We start from the raw sequence: 19,250 nt of genomic DNA on the forward strand, positions 1-19,250 counted from the left end.
AAAAGTGAATGTCAAACAAGATCACAAGTGTCAAGGTTCATATTCGAAACCATTTTTAAAATTGAAGTTTGAAAATGTTATAGCCGTTATTTGAGCTGGAAAACTTGCTAAAGTAGTTGCAATAACATGCTCTTTCGTATTATTAAATAAAAACAAGAATTCATTAAACATTTTAGGACCCAATTGGCCGGGAACATGCCTTTGGAGTCGGCCTTCTGATACCTGATATCTGAACTACGGCTGTCACTCACATTATGCTGGAAGTACAGCGCCTATAGCGGGCCGACCACAATGGGCAATGGGCATGCTGATTGAAGTAGAATACGGCTACTCAGTCAAGGATGGATGATCAAATTGGTGAGCTCGTTCATGCTTTTATTTGTGCTATATATTTCGAAACATATTTTTTTATCATAACACGGTCGGAATGTTACTCACATGAATTGATTTAATAAGAAGAGTTCGTCACTATAAGTGTCGACATCAACTCTTGTACATTTATATAACAGTAGAAACCCCATACTTTTCCTTTTTACCTTATTTTGATCATTATAAAAAAAAACCTTTGAATGGTTCGACGCTAAAAGTGTCAACATATCGTATGTTCACTTTGTATTTGAAGTACTGATAGTTGATTTGTTGAATTGAGGTTGTATGAATCGCATCACTTACCAAGGTGAACCCTGATCATGCAGTAATGATTCCTCCCCACTAACAAACCACTAACAACCATGGAGATGCAGAGGTGATCAATATAACAATGGATGTCACACTAACATTCCTTCCCTTCCCCGATGAACGTAAGGACGTGGCCGGTGCCGTTATTGACTTTTTAATGTTTGGAGTTCTCGAAAGTGTACATTGAAGATGGAAAGCTACTCCCAAGCTACATCTCTTGATTCCTTGTGCAACTTCGATTACTCTGGTCAATCACGGAGTAGCAACTACGAATTGTACGGTCAACAATGCTTATTAGCTTATGCTAATCTTAGAAGTTAATTCCAAACTGTTTCACCTCAAGTGTCCTATGTACTGGTCCCTTCCCGAATATATACCGTAAGGTGGTTCCGGGGAGAAAAGGATCTGAGGCCAATGGTAATGTTTGTGCATTATGTACACCACTTGAGCTATTAAGTGAGAAATCTCGAAAACTTATTCAAACAGACTCAAGTCAAAAAAGTATACAAACTTACTTTATCGATTCTACGTACTTCGCAGACGAAATTTTACACATTTTGCTCTAAACCAACTCGATTTTTCACTTTTAGAACGTTTACTTTCCGGAATTACAAAACGACGAAAGTAAGATTTTCAACTTTCGCTACCTAACCACTACTTTCGCCGCTCCGCTGTATGGAGAGACAAAGTGACTTATCCACGAATCAAAACAAAACACTACTTGAGCCGATTCTACACTGGTACAAAAACGTCGAAAGTAACTGAATAAATCGGCTTATCATTTTGTAATAATTTTTTTGTGGGAAATAACAGGAACTCCCTAGTTTTTGAATGCGAGCTTATTGTATGCAAAATTTAAGCAATGTACACGGTGAAAAAATGTGAAAAAGGTGATTCATTTTAAAACAGTTTTAGAAGACAGGTTGTGATTCTTCTGAATTAATTTTCTCAAAACTGTATGGAAGTTACTTACGTCGATTTGAAAAAGTAATCGAGAAATGTTCACCTACAGTGCATGGGCTGGTTTTAGTGGGTCGTCAGTGGTGCAGCATCCCCACACTCCCTGAGCTACCTTCTCAGGGGTCTCAGATATCCCCCTTGTAAAAAAGTCGCATGAGTATAAATTCTAAAAGTGATGATGGATTCTAATGCCCCATTAATTATTTTATGTTTGAAAAAATGGTCACCAGAGGAGCAAAAATACAAAAAAAAGCAAATAGGGGAAGGCGGGGCAGTATGGTCATACGGGGTAAAATGGGCCACCTTTTATTTGAGCTTAAAACACAGATTTTGATCTCAATAACCTTAGGACCTTATAAAGTATGCTTCAATTAGTCACCACCGTGAAAACTAGGCAAAAAACTGATTTGGAACTTCATATATCGATAAAAATCTGAAATGTTGATGCTACTACGAAAATCTTATAAGATTTTGGATGTAAAAATAAGCTTTGCATAAAGTTTTGTTTATTGACTTCAATTTTTTTCACAGCAGTTCGTTCTTCCATTATTCATAGGCATTATGTGCACAAAATTGTATAGATTCTAAAATAAATTTTCAATAAAATATAATTTATATGAAACATCTAGGAACGGGGCAATATGGTCATAGCCGGTCAAAGCTATCTTATCACAAAAATAGATACCGTAAAATGGGGTGTTAAGGACTCGTGGGGTTTTAAGGGATTGAACTTCTCCATCAAGTTTGACAAGTCACTAAAATGTCGAAAGTCGATATTTCAGTCATCTGAAATGCTTCATTGGTTCGGAGGATTGTGAGCTGCATTATGTGATAGGGGATGTCTTTTAAAATAAAGTATTGTAGAGTCTAGATATTGAAAACGTTCCAAAACATTTTTGTTAAAATTTTATAGGCTGTATACATTTAACTACAAAACTATGTTTCAATATTGAGAAAAATATGTGAGTAACTTAGAAGGTTAGTATATTTAATTGAGATCATAACGCCGACAAAAGCTTTGGAAAATTTCATCTAGATTTCGATTTTTGATCATTTTTATGGAAGAAGTCTCTTTTTGAAAATAAGAGGGGTGTTAAGGGGTTATCTTTTCTACTTTTTCCAAGTTACTAAACTCATTCAATTTATGTCGTAAGATACTCCAATATACATTTGGCTTGTTTCGTGAAGTAAAACTACATTGTAAATGTTAAGGGATCTATTTTATTTGTTACTGAATGTCACCAAAAATGTCTAATCTCGAAAATCGGTAAAACTGGTAGGGACAACGTGGGATTTTCTTGATACTATTTTCAAAACCTGTTCGATCACACTAGAATAATGTTAGGAATGTTGAAATGATTTTTTTATTTGGAAATGGTTTTGAAGCCATTAATACTTTTAGTAGTAATCCTATGAAGTGGAAAACAATAATAAAAATTTTGTCATTCCTGAGCTCTTTTTGAGAAACTTCGCGGCCTCGTCGAATACTGAGCGCATTATGCTTTAGAGTGTGCGTTAGATTTCTGCTTCATACTGGAACACTTTTCTTCAGTATGTTTTCGACCATGCCACTGGGTGTTGCATGTAAATACGTTGTTTAGTGTAGTGCCTTATTTACAGGGCAAATTGGCTATTCTCCTTATTAAAGCTACAAGTTTGTTGTAATTATCCTTATATGATAGCTTATTAACGAAGGTGCTCTGGATAGCTTGTAGAATCCGTAAACGTAAGATCATGTTGCATATAAGTATAACAATTATTTCAAGACAATTTTACGATGTATTGATAGCTCCCAAAAGGATCAATAACTATGAAAAATTTAGCACTTAAAATTAAACGGTTTGCGTTTGCAGAAGTTCTAAGTTTAATACAGTCACCTCTCCACATCTCGAGATCGAAGGGACCATCGAGATAGGTAGAGATCGAGACAAAGAACATTAATTTAATGAACACTAGATTGAAAATCATTCCGTTACTAGGAAAATAATAAACAAACAAACTTCATTTCGAGTTTCCCAAATGGTATGAATCACGTAAATCTGGTCTAGGGTATTTTGATAATGTTCAAAATCGACATATGGTGAGAAAATTGGGAACAAAAAATCAACAGAAACACATCGAGATATGGAGATATCGACATAGGGAGAGATATCGAGATTTAGAACATAGAGATGTCTAAAGAGAGTCGACTGTAATATTGAAGTATAATCTGATTAAAGTTGAAATTGAATGAAAGCATCAAAGTTATTGGCCAAAAAGATTATGTTTTGTTGTTGGCAAAATAGGGTTTTATTTACGAAACTCAAATTCCTTAACACCCCATTTTGCATTTCCATCAAAAATCACATATTTTCATGATTATCTCAGAAATCTGTCATAAGATCCTCATAAATGTATTTGACTTTTGATATACACGACGAGAGAATGGTAGGGCTGTTCTTTTTTTAATTATTGACATACAAGAAGTTGCTTGAAATTCGAGCTGAAATTATTTTTCATCCCTTAACACCCCATTTTACGGTAACCAAAAATGGCATGTCATTTTAGCAGTTTAATTGCAATATTGTTATCGCACGTGATTGCAATTAAAACTAGAATTTTTAACTGGTTAAACTTATTTGAACGACTATGTTTGAAAACTGAAGCTCTTAGAACCATGATTTATTGAACTGTCAGCAAAACATATTATTTCATGATTCAAATCAGACTTCAACCCAGTTTTTGTACTAAACTCTATCATACATTATTGTCTTCTTCTAAATTAAGCCTTGCAAATGGTTTTCCAATTAAAATAATAAGATTTAGTATGGTGGCCCATATTGCCCCGTAGGGGGGACCATTTCGCCCCGTATAGTGTAGAGTCACACACAAAATAGTGTTTTTCAAAAATGTTCCCAAAAAAATTCTAAGTAATCTTTTTACCAAAATACAACTGTGGTATGAAAGGAGATGCTTCAAACTACAAATTAAGCTTATGGATCGATTAAATTGTATTGTTTTTCTATGCTTTTCAAGATCTTTTGCTTAGGTGGACCATACTGCCCCTATTGACCCTATCATACACATTTGAATCGCGATATGCACATTGTGAACTGATCGCGCCAAAATTCCATTCAGTTGTTTTTGATTTCTAATGAAACCAAACAAAACTTTGATCTGGTCTGCGTATTTTCGTATAACAGATTTCCCACCCTTAGTACATCAGTTGAGTTATTAAGACGAAGATGGATCAAAGTTTTGTTTTAAATAATCAAGAACACAAATCTTAAGAACTGATTGTTAACTGAGTAGGTATTATGGCGATTATGTGTATATTCTAGAATTTCTTGCATATTTCGAGAACGGCAAATTAATGCAATCAGGTATTGGTCATCACAATGAACGTAACACATTTGGATATCGCGCTAACTTGATAAAAGTATTCAATTTATTGTTTACTCCCAAATCTTTCCCGTCGAACTTTTCAGAAAACGAATACTTACTTCGCTCTACAAGGTCTGAATACCGACGCCCGGTCATTGATCCACATATTACACATTTACTTGGCGCGGGCGGCAATGGCTCCCAAATCGGCAATGCATCGGCTCAGAGTTTCCTTCTCCTGCTCCGGGGTGATGGACTTTACAACATTTTTCACAATCCAATCGACCATATGCTTCTGCGAGATGCGACGATCGACATTCTGGCGCTCAACCTGGTAGTCCAGACGCTTCTTGACCTCACGGTAAACGGTCATGGCGCGTTCACGATAGGCAGCCTCCAGCTGGAGGGCAACGTTCTCCTTCTTGGCCTCCATCAGCAGGGTCTGGCCCTCGGCACGCCACTGTTCCTTCTTTTCGTCCTCCATGGCCTGGGCCAGCTGTTGGATGTTGTTTTCGCGGTCGGCCTTCCATTCGCCTTCAATTCTCTGGAAAGATGTTTAAGTGGGATGTTAATCGTTTTGCTCTGCAATAGGGTCGTATCCTAAAATATCATTTGAAGACTCAACCCCCAAACGTACAGCTACGTTTACAAGACAACTTTTTTTATGTGGAGAACTCTAAAAAATGAGATCCAACGGTCCCGCTGAAATTTTTTTTAAGCTATCTGCTGATTCACTGTATGTTTTGCACGATAATTTTGCACACTGATTTTTTGAAAATTCGAAAACTATGTTCTTTAAGTACATTCTTACTTTATATCATCAAAATTCCAATTACCAATAACCAATGAAAAAATGGGAAATATTGTAAGGAGAAACTTTGCCGAAGACATCATAGCCCTAATTTTATTCCTATGCGCCATACAAATTATTTTTGATTTTCATACAAAAAATCTTACTATGGGGGGATGAGGGTCTAAAAATCGCCAAAACTGTTTTACGTAATAAATGGACAGCCCCATGTATGGACACAGCAGGAATGTTTATTTGTAGACCAACAGTGGCGTTGTATAGGTAAAATCTGGTTCACTCTAGTATACTTTGTGCACACGAGAGAGAAATTGCCCATGGCGCGGTTTGCGAGAATCGAGAAAGCGCGCGCAACTGGCGTAACGACGTCTGCTGTTGGAAGAGAAAGCGTCAACGCCATACATGCCTATGAATATGTTGCATGGAGCTAGCAGGTGTCGCGTGATACTGGGCATCTTTTTTTGCTCGACGGACTGACAGTGTTAATAAATTGCGGTGGGCGCAAAAGGGGGGTTTCAGCGTTCAACAATCAGCCATCATTTCCAAAAATAGTGTACAAGTATATGTCCCAGCTTTGGACATCGTTCAAAAACTAAGATATCGTGATACAATGGATCATTGAAATAACCGAAACGGCCGCTATGAAAAGTAGAGATACCGCCACCGTATTCTAGTGTGTTTGACATGACAGCGATGCTGTCACAAGTATTTTTCACTGCAATAAAAAGTTTTCTGTGAACAAGCCTTTCCCTCAAAATGGAATTTAGAATTATGAACATCGGTGGATCTCTGGAGAGCATTTTGTGTTTTGTCCTAGATGATATCTTGAGGAAATCAGGACCAGTAGCGACTGATCGTCTCGGAAATAAGAACTCTATCTTGCATAAAAAAAAAAACAAAATGAGATCATACCTGAACTATGAATACAAAATTGAACCTAATAGAAACCTCGACATGAGAGCTCGATTCCTAAGTGAACAGACATTTTGGAGTTTGTTTTGAGATTATAAACAAACTTTGTAAGTAGTCCTTTTTTGGACTTTCTTCGTTTTGAAACATTCAATCTGGAAAATTTCTAAGAATAACCACAGAAATTTCTTCGGAAATTCCATCACGATCCTTCCAATGATCGTTTCAGACATTTTCCAACGAAGTCTCAAGTTCTCCAAAAATGTACCATTGATTTCCCTTAGAGTTAATCCAACATTCTCGTTGAAGCATCTTCAAGAATTGAAAATTCCTTCAGGAATCACTCCTTTTTTTAAATACCCAAGGAAATCTTCAAGGAATTTTTAAAATCATTCACTCCGGAATGTCTCCAGGGAAATGCTAAGGAAATTTTTCAGATTGTTTTGGAGAAAATTGTTAAAAATTCGCTAGCAATTTCGGAAGAAAATTCTAGAGTAATCTGATGAAACTTGTGGAGTTCTTAGTATGCCTTGATGAATTTCTACAGGGAATTTCGAAAGAACTCTTATATTTTAATTAAATTCTTCTCAGATTTTCCTTGATGAATTGCTGACATAACTAAAAAACATTTGAATTTCTGAATAATGTCCTACAAGGCGTTTTGAAGGAATTCCTTGAAGAATTTCGGACAGAATCCCTGAAAAAATCTATCTATGAATGATCGGAGCAACAACTGTATTATAGTAAATAGTATTAACTGGTGTATAAATTAAATTTTGAAAAAATCCACTGAAATTTGAAAATTTTGTTCGAAGAATTATTAGAAAAATGTTTGAACCACAGCAATAATATTTCGATGAAATTCTGGAGAAACGCCGTGAGAAATTTTTGGAGGAACTTAATATAGGATCACATGTCAAATTAATTAAGGAATTCATGGAAAGATTAATAATAGATTTCGAACAATGCCTGAAGGATTATTGGAGCAATTCCTAAGGGTAATCTTTGATGAATTTTGAAAAAGAATCCTTACGGCACCCTAATTTCAGTGATGTGAAATTAGGGTGGCCCACTGAAAAATATGTCTGAAAAATATGGAGAAACTTTGCCGAAGACATCATATATCTAAAATTGACGGTACAGGCGCAATCATTTTTGTCTTCCTAGATAAGGCTTTGGGACCAAAGTGCAGTTGTCATATCTGCGATACACGATGCGCAACACGATTGATCCTGACCGCATCACCCGCCCCCGCGGAGGTAAGTGATACGGCTAAGGGATCAAACACTACTCTATGGACAAAATTCTGCAGAAATTTTTCGAAACATCCTTTGAAAAATTGCTGGTAGCATTCCTGGAAGTATTCCAGAACAAATTTCCGCGACAAACTGGAGTGTGAAAATTATCGTGCAATCACTATCCTAAACGCCGCCTATAAAGTGCTATCCCAGATTCTCTTCCGTCGTCTATCACCTATAGCAAACGAGTTCGTGGGAAGTTATCAAGCAGGTTTCATCGACGGCCGCTCGACAACGGACCAGATCTTTTCCGTGCGGCAAATCCTCCAGAAATGCCGTGAGTACCAGGTCCCTACACACCATTTGTTTATCGATTTCAAGGCGGCATACGATAGTATCGACCGCATAGAGCTATGGAAAATCATGGACGAGAACAGCTTTCCCGGGAAGCTCACAAGATTGATCAGAGCAACGATGGACGGTGTGCAAAACTGCGTGAAGATCTCGGGCGAACACTCCAGTTCGTTCGAGTCTCGGCGGGGACTACGACAGGGCGACGGACTTTCGTGCCTGTTGTTCAATATTGCGCTTGAAGGTGTCATGCGGAGAGCCGGACTTAACAGTCGAGGCACGATTTTCACAAGATCCGGACAATTTGTTTGCTTCGCGGACGACATGGATATTATTGGGAGAAAATTTGAAACGGTGGCAGATTTGTTCACCCGCCTAAAACGCGAAGCAACAAGAGTCGGGCTAATGGTGAATGCGTCGAAAACAAAGTACATGCTGGTAGGCGGAACTGAGCGCGACAGGACCCGCCTAGGAAGCAGTGTTACGATAGACGGGGATACCTTCGAGGTGGTGGACGAGTTCGTCTACCTCGGATCCTTGTTGACGGCTGACAACAATGTTAGTCGGGAAATACGGAGGCGCATCATCAGCGGAAGTCGTGCCTACTATGGGCTCCAGAAGAAACTGCGGTCAAGAAAGATTCACCCCCGCACCAAATGCACGATGTACAAAACGCTCATAAGACCGGTAGTCCTCTATGGGCATGAGGCGTGGACTATGCTCGAGGAGGACTTGCAAGCTCTTGGGGTTTTCGAACGTCGAGTGCTAAGGACGATCTTCGGCGGCGTGCAGGACAACGGCGTGTGGCGGCGAAGGATGAACCACGAGCTCGCTCAACTCTACGGCGAACCCAGTATCGTGAAGGTAGCTAAAGCTGGAAGGATACGCTGGGCAGGCCATGTTGCAAGAATGCCGGACAACAACCCTGTAAAGATGGTGTTCGCCACGAATCCGGTCGGAACAAGAAGGCGTGGGGCGCAGCGAGCTAGGTGGATTGACCAGGTACACCAGGACCTGGAGAGCGTGGGTCACAGTCGAGGATGGAGAGAAGCGGCCATGAACCGAGGGAATTGGCGAAATATTGTTGGCGAGGCTTTATCAAGATAATTGATGTAAAGCCAAATAAGTAAGTAAGTTTGATATGCCAAAGAATGGCTCAGGACCAATGAATGTATTGGCCGATCCATTCCTGGCTAGCTCATCGGCAATTTCATTACCCTCTAGACCCGTATGCCGCGGGATCCAATATAGTTTAACTCGATTGCGGATGGCTAGGGTTTTTAGAGCAAGAACACATTCCCACACTAATTTTGAGTTAAAAGTGTAAGCTTTCAGAGCATGAAGAGTTGCTTGGCTGTCGGAGGAAATACAGATTGTGGCATTTCTGTAATTCCTCTTTACGCTGAGCTGCGCACATTCAATGATAGCATACACTTCAGCCTGAAAAACTGTAGGCCACTGTCCGAGAGGGACAGAGATTTTAGTTCTTGGTCTGTGCACTCCAGATCCAGAACGATTGTTCATTCTCGATCCATCAGTGTAGAATTTGATTGAGCCTGGAGGAATACTCGGTCCTCCTTCTTGCCACTCTTGGCGAGAAGGAATGAACACCGTATGTATATGGTATGTCATAATTCACAACCATTTCCATCCAGTCATTGCATTTTTCAACAATTGGATTTATAGAAAATTCGTTTAGTATGCTTAGGTGACCGGTTAAATCACCTGGCAGAAGGTTTTGTGATCGTTTTAGCCTCAGAGCGCTTTTGTCAGCATCCAACTTTATGAATTGGTCTAGCCGGGGCAGATTAAGCATTCCTTGACTTCCCCGGGCATAAAGTATAATCGTACCTGCCACTGCCACACGATATACGAATGCAAAAATGGTAACTTTAGCAGAAAAAGCTCTCAGTTAATACCTGTGGAAGTGCTCATAAGAACACTAAGCTGAGAATCCGGCTTTGTCCCAGTGAGGACGTAATGCCAAGGAGAAGAAGAAAAACTTTTTTTCAAATGGAAGATATCTTCAAAAATAAATTTATGTAGGAAGAAAATTTCAAAAAATTTGGTGATTTTTGTTGTTTACCACGAAAATCAAGCATGTTTATCCAATGATCTGAAACGGCCTTTAATCATAAAAATCAGATATGGAAAAGTAGTCGATGTGATCTTAAGAAAAACATATCCTTTCTCTTAAGGTGAAATAGCTTGGAATCAAAATTCAATAATGTACCAAAACTTTGAAGGCACAAATCTCGCGAAAGAAGCATTAAACTATAGCGCAATTTCTATTTAAGTTTTGTGCACTGACAGAAAGTTTAAAAAAAGAAGATGGACTTTGTACGTCCATTATTTCAGCAGATTAGTGCCTTCAAAATCGTGAGTAGGGCCACTAGCCGGCCATTGTGCCAGCCATGTTTGGATTCCGAAATATGTCACCTTGAAGTGGGATTCAGATGTCTGGACTTCATTGCCGTACCCACAATATTTTTTCTTTGGGGAAATCAAGGCTGGTAGTATGATCGTATTAAAAATAAATACTTTAGACAATTCTAGTTAAAAATAAACGATACCATACATATATTATGAATACTAAGAGATACCTAACAGGAAGCACGAGATGAGAGTTTGATTGCTACTTTGAACAGACATTTTTCTATGTAATTCTAAGGCCTTTTTTGGAATTTACTATATATTTCTTTCACGTATTCACGTATCTTTTCAGGAGTTTGCTTTGAAATTTTTCATGAATTTTCTAAGTGATTCTTCCAAAAAAATTGTTTTATATACCTTCAATAATTCAATCTGGTATTTTTCTAAGGGTAACCACATCAGGAATCATCCATCCAAAAAAAAATCCATTAATTTCTCTAGGACTTCCTCCAACATTTACGTTTAGAGTTTCCACTCATTCAGGATTTCCTCCATTTTTCTTTTTGAAGAATTTTCAATGAAATCTTTATATATTTTCTAGTCATTATTCCAAATTTCAAGGAAAATTATTAGATTGTTTTGAAAAAAAAAAAACAAAATCAGCGTTGAATTTCGAAAGAAAACAAATGTGTGTAAGTTCTAAGTACGACATCCTTGAATTCCTTCGAGGATCTCTGAAAGACCTCCTAAATGTTTGATGAAATTCTTCCTGAATTATAAATAAATATTAGAATTTCCAAATAGTGTTCTATTAGACGTTTTGAAGAAAATAATTGAAGTATTTGGACCGAATCCCTGAACCTTGAATAAAGTTTTTGAGAATGTATGGAGATTGAGAATTTTTACAGAAAAAATATCAACGAAATGTTTGAACCGCAGCAACAATATTTTTATGATATGCTGTACACATTCCAAGAAGAATTTCTGGAGGAGCTTAATGAGGAATCCTAGAAACAAATTTATCGAGCGGTTCTTTGAAAAGTTTATAATAGATAGCTTCGAATAATGCCTGAAGAATTTTCGGAGCAATTTCTGAAAGTAATCGAGGATGAATATTTGAAAAAATCCTTATGAAAATGCCTGGAATAAATGAAAAAAATCGGCTTAGGAATTATTGTAGGTTTTCGTGGAAAAGTGTCGAAACCAATAAACTTTTGTGGAATTTGCACCAGGTGTATATTTATTTTGTATAATTGGCGAAAACCCAGCTCGTTCGTGGAGTTCGTGGAAGTATTCCAGATGTAACCTCTGGAACAATAACTAGAAGATTTTCTAAAGCTTCTCTGGAGGAATCCTCGATCATCTAAAATGTTGTCTCAGGAGAAGAGCAAGGAAAAAAGTGACTTTAGAGACCCTTTTGTTGAAAAAAGACTTCAGAGACCTTTCTATAAAAACAAAGAAGATACATTTTTCCTAAAAATAATCACATCTTTTCAAAGGTATCAAGCATTGCTGAACTCGTTCTCTATAGATAAACAGCTTGATAAATAGCAGCAGCGAAGCAGAGCCCAAACGAGAGAGCGATGATAAAAGCCATTTTTCTCGCTTATTTACTCTACTGGAATGATGAACAATCCCCGAACATTTGATAACAACAGTGCGAGTGCGATAACTGAGAGACACTGTCAATTTTCAGAATTCAATCCCTGATCGATATAGAATACTATTCAGGATAAGTTTAATCAAAAGTTGAGAATTTAAATCTTTAAATATGAATGAAGTGAAAAAATCATAGTTTTCGAAAATTTAAGAAATCAGAGTGAGCTTCACGCAATTTCGCCAAAATTATTTGTTAATAAGTCAGAATAATAAAAATAAACATTAGTACCTCTCGGGACGGCCTCTGAACGTCATTTCTTAAAGTACCCCCGAAACAGGGCCCCGATACAAAAGTTTGTTTGTAACACCCTTAGCGTTTGGAGATTTAGTCCCCATTCTTTCGTGACCGTGTGAAATTTCAGAACCACTGTAGCAATATAACGAGACGGATAATTAAATAACTTACATCGATTTCCTTGTCGCAATAGGCAGCCACAGCCGGTCCAAACTTCTTAACGGCGTAGATGACCATGATGGCCAAAGACAGACCGTTGTAGTATTCGTGCTCCATGACGTAGATCTCCTTGGAGCACAGATAGGTCAGCAAGCCGGCGCCGAAGACGTACGGTCCAGTGACTCCCGTTTTGTTGTAGAAGAAGGTGAACCATTCCTCGGGCAGGAAGCCCATGCGAACTTTGCCGGGGTGTTCCGCTCGCACCGGACGGTTGCCATCAGTAGCAGAGGCAGATCCACGGGCCAGGATCAGGCCTGCGGGCTTCTTGGCGGCTGGAAGAGGAATCGAAAAGAAGAGGTTATGTGATTAACAATTCCAGTTGAGGTATTTGTCCGGAAAATACGTTTATCAGGATGTTAATTATAGTAAATCCCTCAATTTCAATCGCTTTTTTGATTTATCACTAGATATTTATGCAATTTCAAAGCATTTCTTCGAATCTAACGAGACATTTGCAAAATGATTACATAAACCTTTCCTGTCAGCAGCTCCAGCCCCATATCAACATTTTTGCGCCGCGTATTTTACACCTTATAAAACCCGTTGAAAACGAATTATTCACATCCCGCAACTTACCGGCCAAAAGTGCTGCTCTCGAAAGCATTTTGAAGCAATTTAATTGTTGAAAATCGAGTTTTTTCGTGCCCAAAATCTACCTTCACCACACGCACTAAATTCCGTACCGAAGGAGAAAGATGGTCGTTCTGCCAGCAGTTGTCAAAAATTAACGCAGAGTCGCACTCAGAATGCTAGCAGCGAAAAAAAATCATATGCAACATCCGCACGTCAAACGCCTGGCGGCTGCTTGTATCAAAACAGACCAGTAATTTGCGAACGACAAGAAAAGTGTGCGACCATAAAAGTGCTGCGGATAAATTCCGAAAAATCGTTGAATCCTTTTAAATATAAGCCTGTTTGATGCAAAATGGGACTCTGCTCGTCCTGCTTCAAAGGATCCAGTGAAGAGCTCATTACCCCGGATGCCGTAAGGATGGGGAAAGGGGAACTTCTGTTAGATGTTTTCCTTGCACTTGTTGCGCCGTAGAAAACAGGGGAGCAACTACTAGCGTAACATTTGAAAATGTCCAATGTGCAATGTATTGTTTCGTGAATTAATTTAAATTAGTCAACTTATAAAGTCACATGCAGCAGAGTCACAAATCGTATGGCGAGTAACATAATGATTGTGCGCTGTGTTTCGGTTGGAGAATATTATACCATAAACTTATTTTCCAAGCCACATTTTTAAATTAAAAATAATATTGATGTACATGTGCAATCAGTGCACCAGTATCCGCGCATGTTTCAGTACCCCGCTCACACTGAAAAAAGATGGGCTTAAATAAGGTAAATTTGTAAACTATAGTCGCTATCCATTTCAAATCGACATGTTAAAGCATATTGAGGGCACTTTCTTATGTATTTACTTAAGCAACATTACTTTTTCAACTCGTGAACGGGTACTGGAACATGAGCGGGTACTGGTGCTTTGACGGTATTCTGTTCCCTTAAATATTCCCTTAAATAAAGGTTTTCAGATTACCGGGTACCCCCGTTGGTTTGACCACATTTAACGATCAACGCTCCGTCATCGTAATCATCGTCATCATCGAAACTTGAAAAGCAGTTTTTCTGTTCATAACTAAAAATTATTCGATGAAAATGTGTTCACTGTGTTTCGGTAGGGGAACAGAATACAGTGAACACATTTTCTTGTAAATTTTCTTGATTTTGAACGAAAAAACTGCTTTTGAAAATTTCGAAATCAATGACGGATCCTGCCCCCTTAATCTGAACACTTTTTAATCTGTACCCCGCTAATTTGCACATCGTTCAGATTAAAAATGGTTCAAACGTCATTTAGCTCATGGAACAGAGTAAAGGGAAAGGGAACGCTGTGGAACGGGGCGCAGAATCAAAACAAAACAATGAAAGAGGTAACCAGAAACACGTTTCTAGGGTGACTAGATGTTCAAATTAAAAATGAACCCCGATGGTTTGCATGAGGTATCGTTCAAATTAGCGGGGGTGCTCGGTATAATCCGACCAATAGTCCAACTTGTACAACGAAACTACACTATTAAGGGCCGATTTCTTCACCTTCGCTTAAGCCGTAAACCACGTTTACTCATACGATTAAACCAGGTTTAAGGCCTAAGCGGTGGTGAAGAAACCGCTTATTATAAGTCGTAAATTGGAATCCGCCTATCATTTCAGACGGTGAGACGACAGCAGCAACTGGAAGCCGCCGAACGACGTCGCGTTGAAAACGAAACTAGAGGTATCAAAGACCCTGAAAGAGTGCGCCGGATGCAGCAAAAATCTGAAGAAACCGCTAGAAGGGAGGAGGAAGCCGCTCGGATGGGTGGTGGTCAATCTGCTTTGAGAGTAATTAACATGTTGCAAGCGAAGATATTTCCATTATGCTAACGGTCATCTATTTTCTTTTTCAGTGGACACAAGATTAACGGATTTCTGCGGAAGAGATCATCTTCTATGTCTTATTCATGATGTTTTGATACGAAATCACCAAATCGAGAAAGATAATAATATTTCATATACGTTTATTTATATCTTATGTGTATAGTTGAGTACTAGGTTGAGTATTAATTTTCAAGAAGAACATCGATAACTAACTGGTTTTGTTTTTTCATCTACCGATACTTTCAAATTCTCGTGCTTTATACTCTGTCGAGTGTCGGGTGTTTAAAATTTATTGAGCACAGTATGAACATTCAAACTTTCATGTGACTTAATTACTGGTATGATGAAACATTATTTATCATGTATGCATTTTTCCCATATTTATATGTAAAAGTACACACATACAAGAAATATACATGCTAACAACATTTATTTTACTGAATAATTGTAATCGTGTTTACAATGCAGCATTGACACCTGTGAGGCGTACTTGGTGCAGTGGTTAGAACATATGCCTGTTACGTCGAAGACTGATATCGAATCATATCAGCCATATAGTCAATTCAGATCATGTATGTAGTCAGGATTTCCATCAATGAAAGCGACCTAACAATTCATTCACGAACTTTGAAACTATGAAAGTGAAGTCCAAAACATGCCTCGTTTGATTTATTTTACATTAACGGTTTACAAAATTCAGGATTAGAAAGTGTTCGGAAATATTATTGAATTGGGATATAATATAAATTGCATTGCTAACAATTATTACAATATGTTGTACTGTAATCGTATTGTTATTTCCCAATGTTTTGAATGGTACTGTTACAATACGGTTTATTGTTTTTGTATTGTATATTTCATCCAGGAAGTGCGAAATCGCAAATAGAACTGTGGCATTACACCCGATTCTGTTTTTGCACGGATATTGCAAAACAAGTTTCCATACATTTTTTCCGCCAAAACCTTATTTTTGCATGAAACGTCGGGAAATGGTGTTACTTTTTTGCACGGTTTTTGAAATTTTGAACTGAAACTGTTTTTGCACGGTACGCATCCCCCGTGCAAAAACAAAATCGGGTGTATATCGAATCGGTCTGGTTGCTTCACCGCATTTATTCGTCATCTCATGCTGAATAAGTACGATGAAGATACCAAATTGATCCGATGTAATCCCGCATTTCTAATCGCACTTGTTATGGGCGCAATAGAGCATTTCCGTGAAACAAAATATTTACTCATAAGCATTTTAATTTACTGGACAAACTCTTCCGAAGAACCCATATGTTTTGAAGCCCCTAACCATTGAAAAATAACGAAAAACTGGCGGCAAACTAGTTTAACACCACCCCACCCCCCCTTTACAATTTATCTTCCTCCGATTTTTTAGCTACCCCCTTTACCCCTATGAAATTATCTCCACGTTGTGGTAAATTTTGATCAGCTGTTCCTCCGCGTCTCCACTTTGTTGTTCTTCGGATTCGTGCATGGTGACGTCTTTAAAAAAAATGCTACCTCTGTTGCTCTTTCATCATGGTACACACACCATTCTCCTGCATGCCGCCGAAGATCATCCTTAACACTCGGCGTTAGAAAACCCCAAGAGCTTGCAAGTCCTCCTCTAGTGTAGTTCACGGCTCATGCCCGTAGAGGACTACCGGTCTTATGAGCGTTTTGTACATCGTACATTTGGTGCGGGGTGAATCTATCTTGACCGTAGTTTTTTCTGGAGCCCATCGTAGACACGACTTCCACTGATGATGCGCCTTCGCATTTTAGACGACTAAAATTGTAGCACAGACAAACAGACGTAACACTCTCATCATAGTCCATCGACAACCTTTTTAACGGTCGCACAGTTGCGCATGGCCGGACAAAACCTCAAAAACTCATGTTCTCAAAATCACTTGGTAATATTTTCTATTGACTATACCATTGAGTGTCGATTGCTCAAACTTTGAGATTGATCTGTTTTGTTTTCGACTTTTGGCAGTACCTCTGAATAGTAGTTGGTTCAATTGGGGATGGTACACAAATTATGTCACGCTAAATTTCGACTTTTTGGACCCCCTTCCCCTACCTTTGTCACGTTTTTTGTATGAGTCCTTAAAAAATTTTGTAAGGCTTGTCACGCTTGGCTTGACCCCCTCCCCCCCCCTTGGAGTGTGACGTAATTTGTGTATGACCCCTTGTACGAACTTTTGTCGAACACAATTTTATGATTGGAGCAGGTTTTAACATAGCTTGGTTGAGGTTTTTGCTTCGAGGTTCTTGAAAAATCACTATATTTGGGGAATGTTCTCTCTTAAAAACATACCTGTATAAAGGATAAAGGCCCAAACGCAATGATAGCGGAACGGCAACGGAATGCGGAACCGGTTCGCCAGCATGAATCACATCATCTCGACTGAGCTGTCAACGAATGAAAGTGAACCAACACTGAGTCGACTAGCATGTTATAGTTCATCCTGGCGGACCGGTTCCGCTTTCCGTTGCCGTTCCGCTTTCATTGCGTTTGGGCCTTAAGGATTTTACATTTCCAGAACATGACAACTATGTCTTAAATTTAATCCCGTTAAAAGTTACAATTTATCTTACGAAAATAAACTGTAAAAAAATAGGAAATTAGAAATAATATTTGTAAATCCGCTGTGGCTGAGCCAAGAGCACCACCGTGAGCTTCGAAGAATGTAAAAAATGGACACGTCAGCACTGCTTTTTCTCAGTCGATGATGAAGATTGTTTTAAAATCGTTCTGAATCGTCAATGAAATGCAATCACTCGTAAAGAAAAAGCAATGCTAACTTGTTCAATTCATTAATTCGTCGGTACATGTGTCATGCGTGATTTAACTATCATCAGGTTGCGATGCGGTGTTCGATCTTCGGGCGTTTTTTGTAATTTATTGCCTAAAGCAAAATGTAAGCTGGTAATGGTTTATGAATTCATAGATTTATGACGTTCGAATCTCGTTGACTAAGGCCTGGAAAACTAATGTCAATGTGAGATTTTTTTAAACCATATATACAGTCGAAGCTTGTTATAACGACATCGCAAGGGACCGCCGTAATAAAGAAAAGTCGTTATGGGGAATAGATATAACACCTAAAAATGTTTCAAGGGACCGAAAAATGTCGCTATAGAGAGCTATCACAGACAAACAGACGTAACACTTAGAACAAATGTCGATCAACATCTTAGTCACGAGGACATGTACGCCCAATGCTAAAATCGGTGTGTTTGGCCTATAGGCCAAAAGATGGCGGTAGTGTGCAAACGTCAAACACGAAAAAAAAACGATGCGAGCGCTGCGCGTGCTGAATCGGCCACCTACCATATTTTTGAACCGACCGTTAAAAAGGTGGTCGATGGCCAATGTTGAGAGTGTGACGTCTGTTTGTCTGTGGAGCTATTGTCGCTATAAAAGTTGTCGTTATAACGAGCTTCGACTGTATTCAGAAAACTGTTATCTCGGGTACTGTGAAGAACAAATCTTGATCAAACAATATCAAAACTAAATTTAATCTTATTAGCGTGTTGGACATGTCGAGTCTGCTTGCGGCAGCCATTAGCGGTTTTAAAAAGCTGAATGAATATTTTTCAAATTTTGTTTGAGCCGTAACATTGCGACGATACCCAGCCACCCCCTTTAGCATTATGAAATTTGTGAATGAGCCCTTAGCCCGTCTCTTGTTGCTTCGCGTTTCAGGCGGGTGAACAAATCTGCCACCTTTTCAAATTTTCTGCCCAATAATATCCATGTCGTCCGCGAAGCAAACAAATTGTCCGGATGAAAATCTTGCCTCGACTGTTAAGTCCAGCTCTCCGTATGACACCAACAAGCGCAATATTGAACAACAGGTACGAAAGTCCATCGCCCTGTCGTAGTCCCCGTCTAGCATAAAAAGGAAACATCAGCAGCTTCGTAATCGCGAATTTCCAATTTTTCCGGTTGGCCACTGCATACTGGCCTTACTTGTAGCACAATCTAAACACGATAAAACACAAAAAAGTTGCGCTCTTATTTTGATACAAA

At 38.7% G+C, this 19,250-nt stretch overlaps 2 protein-coding genes across 3 annotated transcripts; one reads left to right on the top strand and one right to left on the bottom strand.

Annotated features, from left to right (window-relative positions):
- Positions 1–5,035: 5,035 nt before the first annotated feature.
- Positions 5,036–13,536, bottom strand: LOC110680561 (ATP synthase subunit b, mitochondrial-like). Its single transcript, XM_021856349.1, has 3 exons — positions 13,370–13,536; positions 12,746–13,065; positions 5,036–5,545 (listed from the first exon to the last, which is right to left on the bottom strand). The coding sequence occupies exons 1-3, from the start codon at positions 13,395–13,397 to the stop codon at positions 5,177–5,179; spliced, it is 717 nt and encodes a 238-aa protein (XP_021712041.1). The 5' UTR covers positions 13,398–13,536; the 3' UTR covers positions 5,036–5,176.
- A 75-nt stretch (positions 13,537–13,611) lies between these two features.
- Positions 13,612–15,662, top strand: LOC5566727 (small VCP/p97-interacting protein). Of its 2 annotated transcripts, none has more exons than XM_001651085.2 (3): positions 13,612–13,778; positions 15,011–15,181; positions 15,247–15,662. In XM_001651085.2, exons 1-3 carry the CDS (start codon positions 13,719–13,721, stop codon positions 15,259–15,261), a joined length of 246 nt encoding a protein of 81 aa, XP_001651135.1. In that variant the 5' UTR covers positions 13,612–13,718; the 3' UTR covers positions 15,262–15,662. The 2 variants fall into 2 exon arrangements, with proteins under 2 accessions (XP_001651135.1, XP_011493291.2); XM_011494989.2 differs by lacking the exon at positions 13,612–13,778 and adding an exon at positions 14,637–14,730.
- The last annotated feature ends 3,588 nt before the right edge of the window (positions 15,663–19,250 follow it).

The sequence above is a fragment of the Aedes aegypti genome, unplaced genomic scaffold, assembly GCF_002204515.2.
Source record: "Aedes aegypti strain LVP_AGWG unplaced genomic scaffold, AaegL5.0 Primary Assembly AGWG_AaegL5_hic_scaff_157_PBJ_arrow, whole genome shotgun sequence".
NCBI lineage: Eukaryota > Metazoa > Arthropoda > Insecta > Diptera > Culicidae > Aedes > Aedes aegypti.